The sequence below is a fragment of the Myzus persicae genome, unplaced genomic scaffold (assembly GCF_001856785.1).
Source record: "Myzus persicae strain clone G006 unplaced genomic scaffold, MPER_G0061.0, whole genome shotgun sequence".
In the NCBI taxonomy this organism is placed as follows: Eukaryota; Metazoa; Arthropoda; class Insecta; order Hemiptera; family Aphididae; genus Myzus; species Myzus persicae.
Window position 1 is genome coordinate 48,303 of NW_019103412.1, and position 16,052 is coordinate 64,354.

Here is a 16,052-nt window from a genome sequence, read left to right on the forward strand (position 1 = left end):
CCAGCCAAAAATCTTCAATACTAAATGGTGTTGCTTTTACGAAATTGATTTTTGTTTATACTTTGAGGAATAAAATAATAAAATGCTCGGTACCTTAAGATCGGTAGTTTTCAAATTATGAGGGAAACATCAATCATGTACAGAAAAAATGGGAACTTAATATTTTTTATAATTACTCCCAAGTCATAATTGAAATGGTATATAAATGCTATACACTAATATAGCTCTTTTTGCCGATGACACAACGATATTCAGCGAGCCTTGCAATACAGAAGCAACAACAATCAAATTTACCAAATCATTTAAATATTTATTCTTTCGGGGCAATAACTTGAAAGCATCAATAAAATCCTCAAGAAACTCAAGAATCATACAGATTTTACGTCAAAACAGTAGTTGTTGCCGCCCGAAATGCAGCAACATAAATAATATCAATATCACATCGGCCGACGCCACACACACACACATACACAAACGCACACAACAGATTATTTGTTTTTGTTTGAATTAAATGTATAATTGTCAGATGTGAATTATATAATAATATGTAGATAACGCGGGGTCGGCCGTCGACCCCATTATTAACACGGCCGCTGAAAGTTTCAAGTTCAGTTCGCACACCGCTGTCATCAAGACATATTTATTACTGCGTGTGCCGGTTTATATTATATTGGTTTTAAGTTCAGGCGCGAATCGCCAATTTTCTATTATTCTCATGCAAGGCGCAAATCGCCTCGCATATCACAATTATTAAACCGTACGTCCGTACTATTATTTTCGTGCGCGAATCGCTGTATTTTTATTATTTTTAATTGGTGCGAATCACCAATATATATTTGTACTATTAATTTTACAGGCGCTAATCGCCAATTTTATATTATTCTGTTAATTGTACAGGCGCGAATCGCCAATTTTATATTATATTGTTACAGGCGCGAATCGCCAACTTTATTATTATTTGTTGTAACATATTGTGTTATTGTGTATTATTTATTTTATTATATTGCTTATAAAAGGTAGCAGCTGGCCAGCGGTGCTCCGTCATAATTGTGAGTTTATTTTATAAACCTATATTTACTATCATATTATTATATTATTTGGCCATATTTATATAGTTATTGGCGGCTCAAATAAATTGTTATAAAATATTATTATATTGTTTTTGCCTATTGGCTATAGAATTATTTATTGTGTATTATTCTAAAGCATATTATTATATCTAATTATCATCATTAAATTTGTGTTGACATTACTTTAATATTCAAACGCACACATAAACACATACACACCTACTCACCACACACTACCTTTAGCACTCAGAGTATTTGCTCAGCGATCCCGTCCACTATTCTTGAGTTGCTAAACACATATTATTATACGCAATACATATCGGTCGGTGTGTGAGTGTTCTTGCGTACGAAGTATTTCGGTACCGAGCACACGAAATATTATTGCTTTGTTCTCGGCCCAAACAGTAGTCCTTCTTCACTAAATTTCAACAACGCACCAATTCTTTAAAAGCTGACTGTTAAATATATTGGTGTAACGTTAGACATAAGGCTAACCTGGTCGCCTCATAATCTTATCTTCGACAAGATTATCAATATATAGCAATGCAGTTCAATATTTTAAACAGGAAATCGGCTTCGGAGAATGTTCCTTCCTTATTTACGAGCACTGCGCCCTTTGCTAACTTACGCTTATACTTATCCCATTTGGGGCATTTACTCAATTAAAAAAACTTCAAATACTTCAAAATAAGGCAATAACAAATGGTTTGTAAGAAACCAAAATATTCACAAAGACCTTAAAATTCTATATGTCCAAGACCACATTAAAAATTTGACCTATAGCTTCTTCAAGTCTATTCAAAGTCAACAGGATCAATGCACTAGGAACTCAACATTGGGCCACCGATCCAACGAGACTACTACCCTAGACGTGTACCTTCCACGACCTAACTGTTTCAATAAACAATTAGCATCAAGACGTTTAAGCCACTAAATACTGTGTCACTACTAGAATTAATTTAATTTATCGCACTTAGTAAAAATAAACATGTACATATTGTTATCACTAGAGTTAGATAGCGCAAGCTAGGAATATCTTATTGCGTTTATAAATACAAATATAAAAATTTTAAAAAATACCAATATCTATAAAAATAGAGGCTGTACACAAAGCCAATAGCCAATTCATTACCAAAATATCAAAAATATCCCTCTGATGAACGTGTATTGTAATTAATGTTTCGAACTTGATTCTTTCAATACGCGTTAAATCTCTAGTCGTTTGATCGATCAACGTGTTGAGTAATTCTAAAAATCGATTATTTGTATCGTGCATCTGCTTTCTATCCGTTCTTGCGTGTATTAATGCCACCTCGGAATCTCTGGTCCAAATCATTTGAATTCCCAATATTCCAATCTGTTAATACATTTAATTTATTCGATGCATTAAACGTATAATATAAGAACAAAGTTCAATAATTGTCGATTTAGTACATTCACATTTCACATTATTCTTATAATTTTTAATACCTGGGCAGGCATTTTCTCCAAAAACGCTAATAAAATAAAATTATTATCGTTTATCTGGTGATTTGATGATCGAATAATCGAATGAATCGTTTGTTGAGATGTCTGCAATAAGCTAGTTAACCAAGTCTCTACACTTCCCTCAGCTCTGACAGCCCTCTCGAGTGGTATAGTTTCTCCTTCCGTTGATATAATGGCTGTCATTTTGTTATATTCAATTTCGTGAAATTTTACAGCTTTTGTGTTGTCAAATATTGAGAGTAGATGATTTTGGATTGTATGTGAATCTGAAGCTTGTCCTAAAATTTCCAATAAAGCAGGATCCGAAACGAAAAAAAATCTAGGAAACATTGTTCGTTTTCTCTCTAAATAACTGTAAATCAATGAAACATATTTTTCATGTTATTTGTATTTAAACATAATACAATTCTAAAAGCTTACCCGCTCAAAGATTTTTGACACAACTCAAGTTGTTCTTGTAAATGAGGCAGAAGTTGTTTCAGCATGTCATCTCCAACACAACAAATAACTACGCTTGGTGTTTCATGTGCACGTTGCATAATTTTTTGCCACGACTTGTCTATTTTACTAAATCTAATCCAATAAAATATACACATGTTTGTTATTAGATTTTTCAATAGTGACACGTATCACTCATAAATATATATTATAACCTCTTTGCTTCTTTGGGAAGTTGTTTTGCTATATCACCACCCACAAATACTGCTTCCAAGTATACCCACATATTTTGAACTAACAGCCAACGCTCCAATATTTCATTTGTATTGGATAAATCATACACCCATTGTTGTATTTGTTTTCGGAATGGTGCGTTGTACCTAAATTATTAAATTATTAATCAACACAATTACCTATATTTGATAAAAAGAAAAAGTTTTTACCTATTTGACATTAGTGATCCCAAAATCATTAAACTATCTTCCAGTTGACAAATAGTTTCTGCTGTCGTGTCACCTCGAAGTAATAATTCTCCTCGATTATTAAATGTTAAAAAGGTTAACTCTTGTACTGACCATTCATTAGTAACTTGTCTTAGTTTCGCTTCAATATCTTTCTCTTTCATAGCTGATATACATATGTCTTCTATATCCTCTTTATGTTTCAATAAAGGTGCCTCTAGAATATTCTTCAAACAAAATCCTTCACTTTCTAATTCAAAGTTGTAACCAGTGATTTGCATTATTCTCTGCCAATGTCTTTGTTTCATAGCTTTATTTGCCATAAGTTCTAACAATGGACACATATCATTAAAATCGTCAATAGTTCTTTTTAACGCATGAAAAGCTGGCCATTCTTTTAATCCTTTGGGTAATTTACGACATCTGTTTTGGAATTCCATTAGTTCATTATTTATCTGTTCTATGTTGACGTCTCCCCAAGGAATATCATAGTAACTGCTAACGCGGTCTATCACATCGTTATAAAGTTTGTACAACTTTTGGAGAAGGTTTAGTTCCTTACGTATTTGGACTAGTTCTGGATATTCTGTAGTTTCTAAACCAAACAATTCTTCCCCGCTTTGATAAGACTGTAAACGACGCCACATACCATCAAAACGGTTCTGTAATATGTATTATTGTTGTGTAAACATTTAAAAATATACTAAAAAAAATTATTAAAATAGGTACATCAATAAAAAATAATAGTTACTTGAAACATGATTAGCCTATCTGAAGCTTCTCTAGGTGATAGGCCGGGCATCATTGGTCCCAGTGTTCTGTACTCGTGACAATACTGTACACAATCAAGTTTAAAATGTTTTAGATTCTCGGCTAGTTCTGTTTGAAGTTGAGGTTGTGATTCTAATAAATATATATTCATATCCATAGCACGTGTTAGCACTCGTTGCCAACAATATCGAACGTTATCAACCAATTCTAAATCTTCCCTATCTACGGGTAGATCATAACGTGTTAATACATTGAATGCTTCCTCGATCGGTTCTATTTTAAGATCCATGTCTACTTCATTTTCTCTTATTTTTTTTAATGTTTCTATGACCATTCTAATATCATCTAAATCTCTAATAGGTCGTTCCAACTTTCTTTCCATTTCATTCATTACAGCATACACGTAATCCATTTCACGGTGGTATTTTTTACGTAACAACTGACCGATTCGACGATTGCAGGATTTAACCTCAATGGTTAAGCCATATTTTAGTTTTTCTGAAACATTAAATAAATTATTATTTGAACAAATATTATGATAGTTTCATCAGTTATACTCACCAACAGATACTAAGACACAAGATCCAAATTCATAAGTATCTGGTTTTACTTTTAAACGTTCTAAGAGTTCATGGTGTTTTTGTAGATATGCTTCTGAATCTAAAAGTGAAACTGTTGACAGGTCTCGTCTTTCTGAAAGGTCATTATTCCACAAAATCTTGTATGGCACCCAAAGATTCAAGAAGTCGGACAGCATCTGAATAAAAGGAACAAAATGAATAATGTAATTTTAAAGTCTGACATGAAACGTTAATAGAATGTTACTGGTTTTAACGGTTGAGCGCATATAGATAACAATGAAAGGGCCTTGATGATTTCTTTATTTTCAGTGACGTGTGAATAAAAATTTCTGTGCATTACTGGAAATGGTGGTTTCCTCTCGGACGCCAATTTATATAACCTTCGACGTTTGGCTCTCGCATCTTCTATAGTAGGCACGGAAGCTGGTACACTCTGTTCCATATCAGAAATAACAACTTTAGAAAAAAATTTTTCTCTACGCTCGCTGCAGTCTTTCTTTAACTGATTCCAGTGTTTTCCCGCTAACACCTGCCGGCAGAAAAACAAACGAGACGCGCACACGAAGACAAACACGTGGACAACACAGAACAATACCAATATGTATACCCCAAGTAAATATCATGTCTTCGTTGTGATGCTCGTGTTTTATTATTTTCTATACAATCCTTATTACCTTTGTTTTTTTATTACCAGACCACTGTCCGACTCCTTTGGCCACTCCTACCATAATTTTTCCTGCTTGGATCATCAACTCCTGTAATTCGTTTATACCGGGTCTAATCACAATCGACGGAATCATAAGTATTGCATGAACTTCAAAAATAGGATTTTCACCTGAATTAAATATTACATTGTTTAGAACTGTAGCTCAAAAAATTGTTAATAGTATAAATAAGATATAACATCATTATTTCATAAGCTTACTAAATTCTTGAGAAAACTTTTTTCTTAATGCATCAATCGACTGTCTTGTTATTTTAATGAGCACATCTATAACTTTGCGACTGTAGAATCGTCTCATTTCTTTAACAGCACTATTTGCGAGGGTATAAATAGTTGGTGGCAACTCATATGCTGCCAAGACAAACGGGTTATTAAAAAATTCACATACGGTACTCCAGTCTGTTTGCGTTTCATTCGACTTTCCTTCCTGTTTAGTAACATCCACATCTGTTTTATCTACAATAGTCATACACAATTAATACAATTCAAATATCTAAAGAAGCGTATTATAATTGTTTACCAGTTTTAACTTTAAGACTATGATGTTCTTGTTCTAGTTTTGGAATTGTAACACTTTCATTAGCTTTCTGAACGAGATACAATACTTCCTCAACTGCTTCTTCAACTAAAATACTTTTTCGATTCAGTTCCTATTCAGATATAATATTATAGTTAAATCAAATAACTGTTAAGTAAATTCAAGCCAATCACGAACCAAAGATGCTTGACGACACGTTTCATCTATTTTATCTAAAAACTCTTCAGCGGTCCAAGTAGATCCGTCCTCTGGAAAAGTATGAAGTGTAATTAACTGCATCGAAGAAAGTACCTGAAGTATTCTGTTATTGTATACATCATGGATTCTAACATTTAAATTAAAAAAAATAATATAAGTATAATAATACTTAAATATATACAATATATATTTTATAGTAATTGAAATTACCTAGTTACCAAAACTTGAAATTTATCTATTGCAGAGTTGGTTTTTTCAACAAAATTTCTCCACTCTGGATCCGTCCAATCGATTTTTTGCAAGCCTGGAGTCAAAAGATCCAGAAGCCATACTAGCTGTGTGACGAAAAGTGGTCTAACATCGAGGTTAATGCTGCTTGCTACTTTTCTCATTTTATTCAACATACACTATTAATGTCGATAAATAAAATAATTAGTTAACAAAAACAATTGTTTGTCTACTTTTCATTTTCTATGTACTTGTAATGTGCCACACACTACTGTAAAGTGATCTTTTCTAAAAAATAGAGCTTTGGTGACAATGGGAACTTTTAGTTCCATTTTTAACATACAACTTGACTCTAGTATAAGTAAGTTTAATCTTGAATCGAAGTTAACATAAACCATATTGTTAGTATTCTTAAACTTTAATAATGGTTGCACTAGACAGTATTCAATGACTTTAACCTACAATTTATAAATAGATTTAAGATGATAGTAAGTTTGAAAACTTCATTAGGTAGTGTAATATGTTATAATATTTACATTATGGTTCATCCAAATGTTTTTAATTTCTTCTTCATAGTTAAGTAAAGCTACTGACATGGTGGCAAATTTTTTTTGCACTTCTGTCATTTCTGGCATTACTTTTAACACTGGATGATCGGTTGCTTCTTCCATTAAATAACTCAAACGTTGTCTTAAAGATCGGACCCAGACAATACGGCCTAATGTATATCCGTATAATGTTGCAGCATTTTAATAATATGTATAAGTTTAAAACACAATACCTAACATATGAAATATTACCAGATAGTGGTGGAAAATTCCTAGGAACTGGAGGATTGCCTTTTCGTTTTTTAAACAGTCTTAACGTCCTATCTATTTGACTTTCGCAATATTTCAATACTCTACTATATTTTATATCCATTCGTGTCACTGGTATTTTTGTAGCAATCTATTTAATCAAATGATTAATCATTACAATTCAAATCAATACACATTATTAAATACTTTTTCGAATTTATCTAAGAATTTTATTCCTTGGCCCGTCTCCCAGACAGAATTAAAATTAGTTTCTATTGTGAATGCTAATTCATCTTTCAAAGTTTGGACCATAACAAATAATGTTGTATAATCATGATCAAATTCTCTATTTTTCTGATCTAAATAATCGTAACTTTTGTTCATCACCACTAATTTGGCTTCTTCGAAAGTCCGTACTGCATTGTCTAATGCTATAATTAAATTGTTTTATTAGAAAATATGTTGTGAAATTAAATTTTACTATTTAATAATTATATTTTGATTTTTTACTATAACAACTAAGGTAATTATCATACCATCCCCAAACATCAAACCCTCCATTCTTCGTTCAAATAGTCCGTTGTAATCGTCAATTGTATCGAAAACCGTTAAAATTTTGATTAATCTATCACAAAACGCATCGAATTTACCAAATACGTAATTTTCGGAAAAACTAAATTGACTTCCAGCTCCATGGTGATGTTTCACTCTTTCATAAGTGTTATGGTATAATTTGTTTAATGTAATACATTCATTCAATTTAGTCGTAAGAGCTGCTCTATCTTGAGACCATATAGTGTCTTTATTTCTATTGGTAATGTGAAGTTTACAGCTTTCAATCATTTGATTTGTGATCTATTTAAGTAAGAAGGTAAGTAATGGTAGGTACATTAAACATTTATTTTGCTAAACTTATAAATTATAGAATTGGAGTTACTTACTTTAACCATAAGAGACGATATTTTTTCTGTAGTATTGTAAAACATTGACACATCATGGATAAGACGTACAGTTTGAAGCATACGAACTAATGAATTTCTCATTTTAACTGGATTATCGAGATACAGCGAATGACAGCATTTTTCCAACGCTTGAATGTATTTTGAGTTATCTTTTGCTTCGTTGTAGCACAGTGTCAAGTGATTGTCTGTACGTCTCCATCGGTCAACCATTCGAGAACGTGAGAGTTGTAAGCAACAAATAGTCATAATAACCTAAACAATTATATTATTATTAACTTCAATCGAACTCAGTAGGTTGGATTAAGTAGATGCTAAAATAAAAATAGAAAAATTATGAAAATTATAAACAAATGCAATTAAGAATGGCATACCTCTTCCCAACTAAGATTAGCAGCAATTTGTGAAAATTGAGCTCCACGTTTTTTCCAAAACTCCAATTCATCTTGCGGTCCACTAGTATCACTTTCGTACTTTAACTTCTCGTCTTCTAATAAAATCTAATACCAAATCACAATTATTATCATTTTTTAAACACATTTACATATTTACTTCTCTTATTTTCCGTATCCAATTTGTTACTCTTTTCTCTAGAATCAATATTTCATCACGATTTGTGGCGATATGTTTGGCTTCCCTGTAGGAAGGCACTTTTGATATTAAACTCATACCATCAGCAAAAATATTTGGTTGATCACAAACTTCTTCACATACTAAAAAGTATAAAAAAAATACTAATAAGAAAATATAACATACTAAATAGACCTGAATGTAATATGTTAAGTAAAATAAGATCTATTAAGACTATTAAGGAAAACAAATTTTATGAAATAAATAAAAAAAAGCGGGTAAGTGGATGTCGCTCTGCTGTACATTAGGTTAAGAGGTCACTGTAATGCATGGTACCTACTATAAATTTGAATTCAATGATTTCAAATCATTGTATACGAAAAACGATTCTGAGCGGAGACAGTATGTCAGTTTAGGATATTTTATATTATTATTACTTATTAATTATCAGTGATGCTAGAAAAATATTAAATATACCTATGTCAAATTGGTTGTTTTGGAACCGAATTACAACAAAGTGATAACCTTTATTCTTTGAGTTAATATGCAATTTTGTCCGAATTTGAATTTAAAATGTTTGTAAAAAATAACTGTATTCATATATTTTTTAGATTTATTAGTCATGGAAAAAACTGCTTAAGTGGAACTTTGTTTTAAATTTTCAATCCTTAGCTATAAAAATTAAACATTTTATACATCTTTAATTATAAAATAATTTTCAATTTTCAACTTAATAAATATTGTCAACATTTTAACTTTAAATGCTTATAAAAAAAAATCATACCAATGTATTTTCAACATTTATCAACTGCTATTGGAACAAGTTATCAAGAGTCTTGTATTGAATTTTTATGTTACCAAACCAAAAAAATTTTATTGACATTTATAGAAAAAAAAAAATGGGAAAAAAAGGAAAATGGAAATGTCCGCCAACAGCGTAAGACGAGTCAGGATATTTTGAAAATGTTATCAGGAATATGGATTGATGAAATAAACATTTGGTGTAAAGTTCAAGTGTCTACAGTAATTCGTTTTTGAATTACAACAAAATAAGAAAATCGCTACAAGAGAAATCGATTGAATATCCAATATTGTAAAAATTTCAACTTCAAACGCTCATACAAATTTAACATTCCGGTAGATAAAATAAATAAATAAATAAATATAAAAACACACATCATTGTAAAATCAATACATTTACCGCTCCACTCAGAATCTAAAAGAGGGTAAAAATATTTATTCATAAAAAAAAATAATGAATTGAATTATTAGTTATTATATAAACAACTCGTTAAAAAAAAAGTTCATTATAATTGTTATTTATATAACATCATTGAAATAATGAATCATAAAATCGAATGATCAATATTATTACAATATAATAAACACATTTTATTAAATTATGAACTAAGAAGTATTCCAAAAGTATGTCCCAATTTTATCATTGGGACACAACTAATTGACTGCTTCTGTGAAATGGATATAACCATACCTCATAAACTTGTACCTACTAATATATACCCACTCGACATTGTTTATTTATATCATTGTATGATTCTGTGATATTGTATTACTTGAGAAAAATTGAATTGATGAAATTGAATTTTAAATTATTTTACCTTTTAAACAACTACAGAACGATCTTAGTTCAGGAAGCAATTGGCTTTTGATCAACGGGCAGTCTGGTTGATCGTCGGAAGGTTCGTCGCCTGTCTGTGGTATGGCCAATGCTGGTATAAACACGTATTCAATGATTTTAGCAATGCTCTTCACCAATCCCTTTTTCTCCGCGTCTAGAGTACCACAAATCAAATCTTTGTGGAATCCTTCTTCTGGCAGCTGTTTGGCGGTGTTTAGGCGGATAATGTAAATGCATATTCCTGTCAGCCCGACTTCCCATCCATCTGTGAGGAAGAGTTTCTTTTTTTTCGGCTTTGACACTACACTGAGTCGTCGTTGGAGGTTTCTACTACTGTTACTCGGCTTCAACTGAACCTGAATACAACCGAGGAACGACTATCAGGTTAACAGTGAATAACTACCGGGGTACCTAGGATGTTAAAACAATTGAGGTGTTTGGTAAATAATAGGTACCTATAGCTATATCAAATGGGGAGGGGGGACTACCCTCTCAATAGAAGTATTTTATTTCAAAATTGAATATTTCAAAACCCTATCTTTTCATCTCAATTGTATTTTATTTTATTTTATTTTTATCACAGTACCTATATACTATTAACAAATAATTCATAACATTTTTCTTGATCTATTATCACCACAACTTTACAATATTGAATAGCCAAGTTTTACTAATTCCGTAGCTGGTTTGTTCAGATTCCATTCTGGCAGTGGGCGGTCTAAATTGGTGTTTATAAATTCGAGGTTAGATAATATTTTTTATAATATACAGCTGATATTAGAAAGAAATCTTTTCTCGGATTATTCAATAAACGTTGGAAAAATTTTGAATTTATATAAAAAATATATCTATCTAATTCTGTTAATTCCTCTTTATAGTAGGTATTAATGTATTATCAATAAAATATATTCTCATCTTTCAGGAAAAAAACATTTATTAACTTGAAATATCAGCCTAGTCCACTCCTGATTGCGATTAAACAAATGGTGTTGATAAATTATTAATGTCTTGTGAAAATAAATAAGTTTTTGTTCATAATTTTGTGGAAATTACAAATTCTTAGAGACTTACCTAGATACAATGTCTCATGTGTATATGTATCAATGAAAAACCAAATTGCCTAGTCTTTCTACGCATATACACTAAAATACACGACTGGTTTTAAACCTGCACTTAGGCGTTAATGCAAATATGTCCTATATTTTATACGTTTACTTCAATTAAATTTAATTAATTTATAGATTTAAAATTCAGAGTGTATAGATTTTGTTGAAAGATCCCCACATTTCTTTAATTTTTAAAACTGTGTATTTACGTGAAATTTGTTCTTTAAATAAATATTATGCGATAAATAAACAAACATCAAAAAGCAGTTAGTGTCAAGTAATTATAGTATGTATTATATAGGCATTACTGTCATTTCAAACGATTCGGTATCTTCGACTTCGACGTCTTGATAGAACCACATGAGTTTCGATCTGCCGTGTGGCAAAAATAACTCGTTGATCTGGTCCAACTAAATATGCAAAGAAAAGTTGTTAAACACAATTTATTTTTTGGCAGTTTTAAGGAGAATGTTTTATAAATTATAGGTATAAAACATATACAACCAGTATATTATCAGTATAATAATGTATTATACCATATTGGATTCGAACACATAATCCATGACAGAATTTCTCGGTAGACCTGTGTTGTCGATGAGTAGTTGGAACGTGAACTCCAGCCGGGGGTCCATTTCCCCCCTTCTTGCTTTTCGCTCGCATTCTTCTCGGCGTCTCTAAGAAAAAAAAATAATTGAAAAAGATTATTTTACACTCTTTAGAAATTAGAGATGGATCAGTTCGTTAGAAGTTTCGAAAAATCGAGGTGAATTTTAAGATGTACAAACAATTTACAATTTTTAAATAGTTATAACTCGCCTTAAAATATAATAGAAAAAACCCATGAGATGCCTTTGATAATAATCTTAACTTTAATTTTTATAAGATGTCAATTCACTCTAGCTCTTAAACTAACGGAGCTAAACATGATTTGTCGAGTGTTAAATTTGGTATGTAAGACACATGCGAGTGCCAAGTCCTCATAAACAAAATGTTTGGTACTGGTACAGTTGGCCTTAAAAAATTCTGTCGGAATTTGATTTGAGACATGATTTTGAGTTCCTCTAGTATAAATCGTTTATAATTATTGTTGTAATGCATCCCAATACCTCAATGAACGAAACGCGTTCGAATAGAGGTGGACAAATATTTAATTAAAATATTGAACCAAATAATAATTAAGTTTTCTCCAAATTTAACTTTAAAGACTTTTGCATGAACTTTAAAAAATTGATTTTCACGACATTCGTGAAGATCCTTCACCCCTGGAATTTGTATGCAACAAATTGTTTATTTGATTTTTTTCAAAATGTTAAGAAATGAATCCTCATTCGCAGACATAGTTGGTTGGAGAGGCTGAGTCATAATTGTTGGAAAGCTTTCGATTTCTCAATATTTTGTAATTTTGTTTTTAATAATAAACAATGTATAAAAGAGTACAGGCTTGGGAAGGAGCCACTGCCAATCCCCCCCTCCCTGGAACCACTTCTGCATCATTTAAATTAATATAACATAACTGCCGTTTGCATGCAATATTATCATAATGGATAAAAAACGTCATTATGTTTGATGTAGTCATGATACGAATAATAGTGAATATATAGGGCATAATATTTATCAGACAGAAACTTTACTATGATTAGACATTTAGACCAGCATTCTCAATAGTTAATGCATTGCGTTTTTTAAACAAGTGTATCGGTGAATTATTTAGTCGAACGTCCATAGTAAACAATTGAAAAATCCGTTTTTTCATCTCTAAGTTTGTATACGTACACGACTGTTCGAGGTTCGTTTACCAAGCAATTCTTTATTATAATATTGAAATTAACGTCAATTTATTGAGTGACTTACTTGCAACGCTTCGTTTAATGGCAAAGACGTGAAGTCTATGTCTTGCTCTTTTGATTCGGGATCGTCGTCGGGATTCGATGAAAGCATTTCGAACGATAATTATTATATTATGTTATTAAAAATTATTTTTGTCGTCTACAGCCGCGGGTACGTCTAAATTACGTGTGCGCGTGGACGCTATCGGATTCGGACGCACAGTGGCGCGGAGTCGCGAGTAAGTATAAATACCTACTAGTCATAATAATATAAAATATTGTACGTGTAGGTACGACAGAGCGCGTATGGTGACGAAAAACCGAAAAAAAAAACTATAATGTCAATGATAAATGATGCATAAACGATGTATACATAGACGATAGTATATACAATATATATATCTATCATTGCACGTTTGATATCCGTCGGACAACTGAACCCCATGCGTGGCATAATGCAGTTCTCGTTCCCATACAATAATAACAATATAATAGTATGACGTGTGTGGTTTATATAAAATGCATACACACATTAGTATAGTATAGGTAAGTATATTATAAAATATAAGTTTGCCAGTGTGCAGGATAGGTATATCATAATATTATAACGTGTACATAATAACAGACCAAGATTTTATGTGTATATTTAGCCAGTATTTGGGTACATAATATAATGTCATTTGTAATGTATATACCCACACATATAACAGACCGATATTTCATGTGTAGGTACACACATTGCCTGTATCTAGGTACCTATATAATTTAATATTATAATGCTCAGTGTATAGGTATAGAACTAAAGTAGACCGATATTTTATTGTAATATGTATATACAGTTTTCGTATATTGTTCATATCGTAAACGCATAGTGACTTAAATGAAAAAAAAAAATTCCCATCATTTATTTCCCGAACCGGCACGCGAATTTCCGTGTGTGTACACGTGGAATATTATACCTGTGCGGCGTTATACGACGGCGGCAGTGAATAATTCGCTTGTCGTTGCAAACACGACTGTGAGTATATATAATGTATGTATTTACAAATAACTATATAATATATAGTATATACTGTGCAAGTTTATTTTATGTATATAGGAAATGTGTACTGGGGTTACTTACGAACGAAAATCATTATCTAGGTACCTACGCGTATTCCACAAGGTATATACTCAAAAACAGATTTATTTTGTGTACTATACATATTATATCGTCGTTATTGTTACTATTATGCATATACACATCATGATAATATTATCCGTGGCGCCAATAACAAAAGCGATACAGCAAGAAAAACGGTACAAGATCGAAATTGAAGTTCAAAATAAAATAATATCGTATGCAAACGACAAACTCGCAGTGCCATCAATCAGTTTTTATAAATGGTTAGGGTGAAAACAACAATTTTATGCTCCCATAATTATACCTACCCCAAAATTATAATATGCTTTTTCGTGCACTGCAGTAAGACCTTGTTAGTCTGACAACCTCGGTTACCTATAGATAATTCGTTACTTTCTTTTTACCTCCTATATTCTCTATTCCACTAATTGCATACCAACGAAAAGATCCGTTTGCAATGAATTTGACTTAATGATGACACAGGTGCCCGATTTATGGTTTGGAAACAAAAGTAACCCAAAAGTTTTTTTTTTTATTAAACATTTACAATCTATTCTCACACAGAATAATAAGCAAATGTGACAAAGAGTATTTACATTTGAATTTTTGAGGGAAGAAGCCACCCATTAGTGACACTACCTATGTTGAGTTTTTATTTTTTATTTTCCTCTATCTTACTAAGCTGAGCTATTTAAGTTTCAGTTAAATGGTCGAGACACCGTATTCATTTAAGCCGCCTTGGGGAATTCCCTGGAATGGATAAGGTAGATAATTTTTTTATAAGAGGATTAGAATGGAGAGGTAATTTCGTGTGAAATCTTTTATAGAAACATTTTGCTTCATAGCCCAAAAGTCACAAACTAAAAAGCAATAAAAATAGAAAAGGTACATTACTAACATCACATTTATAAATTATAAATTATAAATTAAATATATATGTATGTATCTCGGAATAAAAATCCTCGGAAAAAAAATTCCCCAAATCAATCATTTAATCTTTAAATCCTAAAAATTATTTTAAAAAAATTGTTAGGTAATTATAATAATATAATATAATATTAGTTAGTCAGTCAAAAAAAAATATTTATAGTAATTATAGTAAAGTTATAGTCAGGTTCGTTTCCTTATATTGTTATATTATTTTTTGGATTATATTTAATAATCGTTATGCTATTACAGCTCTCAAAAAGTCTGCAATGCTTAATTTATTTTCACTTTATCTTATAACTAACTCTTTCAAGAGGATGTTTACTGTCTGATTTTGTCCTCTTTTTGTTCGTCTAATTGGTAAAATTGAAATCACTATATTAGTTTGCAGATTATCGAGCATCAATAACAATTATATACTAGGTATAACCATAGACATATATAAACAAGTCGTATGGGTATTGGGTATAACGATAGAGTCGATAGACCGAGATATTATTTATACGTTATGTTATTATTTTTGTTTTTATATTCAATATTTTTTTCTTATACTTAATATTATTACTTCGTAAGTTAATTTATAATACATTTATATAACTATGAAAATA

General features: G+C 31.1%; 1 protein-coding gene across 2 annotated transcripts in view; it reads right to left on the minus strand.

The window, feature by feature from the left end:
- Positions 1-16,052, minus strand: part of LOC111034432 (dynein heavy chain 5, axonemal) — a 45,464-nt gene that overhangs the window by 14,562 nt on the left and 14,850 nt on the right. Inside the window, exons 1-25 of one of the 2 annotated variants that reach the window (XM_022315680.1) lie at positions 13,420-13,589; positions 12,105-12,242; positions 11,877-11,978; positions 10,443-10,818; positions 8,806-8,966; positions 8,628-8,753; positions 8,236-8,508; positions 7,831-8,149; positions 7,502-7,725; positions 7,298-7,445; positions 7,034-7,215; positions 6,749-6,955; positions 6,480-6,676; positions 6,249-6,396; positions 6,054-6,183; positions 5,735-5,989; positions 5,484-5,644; positions 5,054-5,242; positions 4,790-4,985; positions 4,209-4,726; positions 3,440-4,119; positions 3,212-3,376; positions 2,979-3,131; positions 2,541-2,910; positions 2,203-2,427 (exon numbers count right to left, since the gene is read on the minus strand). In XM_022315680.1, the coding sequence (XP_022171372.1) occupies positions 2,203-2,427; positions 2,541-2,910; positions 2,979-3,131; positions 3,212-3,376; positions 3,440-4,119; positions 4,209-4,726; positions 4,790-4,985; positions 5,054-5,242; positions 5,484-5,644; positions 5,735-5,989; positions 6,054-6,183; positions 6,249-6,396; positions 6,480-6,676; positions 6,749-6,955; positions 7,034-7,215; positions 7,298-7,445; positions 7,502-7,725; positions 7,831-8,149; positions 8,236-8,508; positions 8,628-8,753; positions 8,806-8,966; positions 10,443-10,818; positions 11,877-11,978; positions 12,105-12,242; positions 13,420-13,506 (5,730 nt within the window). In that variant the 5' untranslated portion in view covers positions 13,507-13,589. Of the gene's footprint in view, positions 1-2,202; positions 2,428-2,540; positions 2,911-2,978; positions 3,132-3,211; positions 3,377-3,439; positions 4,120-4,208; positions 4,727-4,789; positions 4,986-5,053; positions 5,243-5,483; positions 5,645-5,734; positions 5,990-6,053; positions 6,184-6,248; positions 6,397-6,479; positions 6,677-6,748; positions 6,956-7,033; positions 7,216-7,297; positions 7,446-7,501; positions 7,726-7,830; positions 8,150-8,235; positions 8,509-8,627; positions 8,754-8,805; positions 8,967-10,442; positions 10,819-11,876; positions 11,979-12,104; positions 12,243-13,419; positions 13,590-16,052 lie in introns of those variants that run through there. The other variant, XM_022315681.1, reaches the window with a different exon arrangement.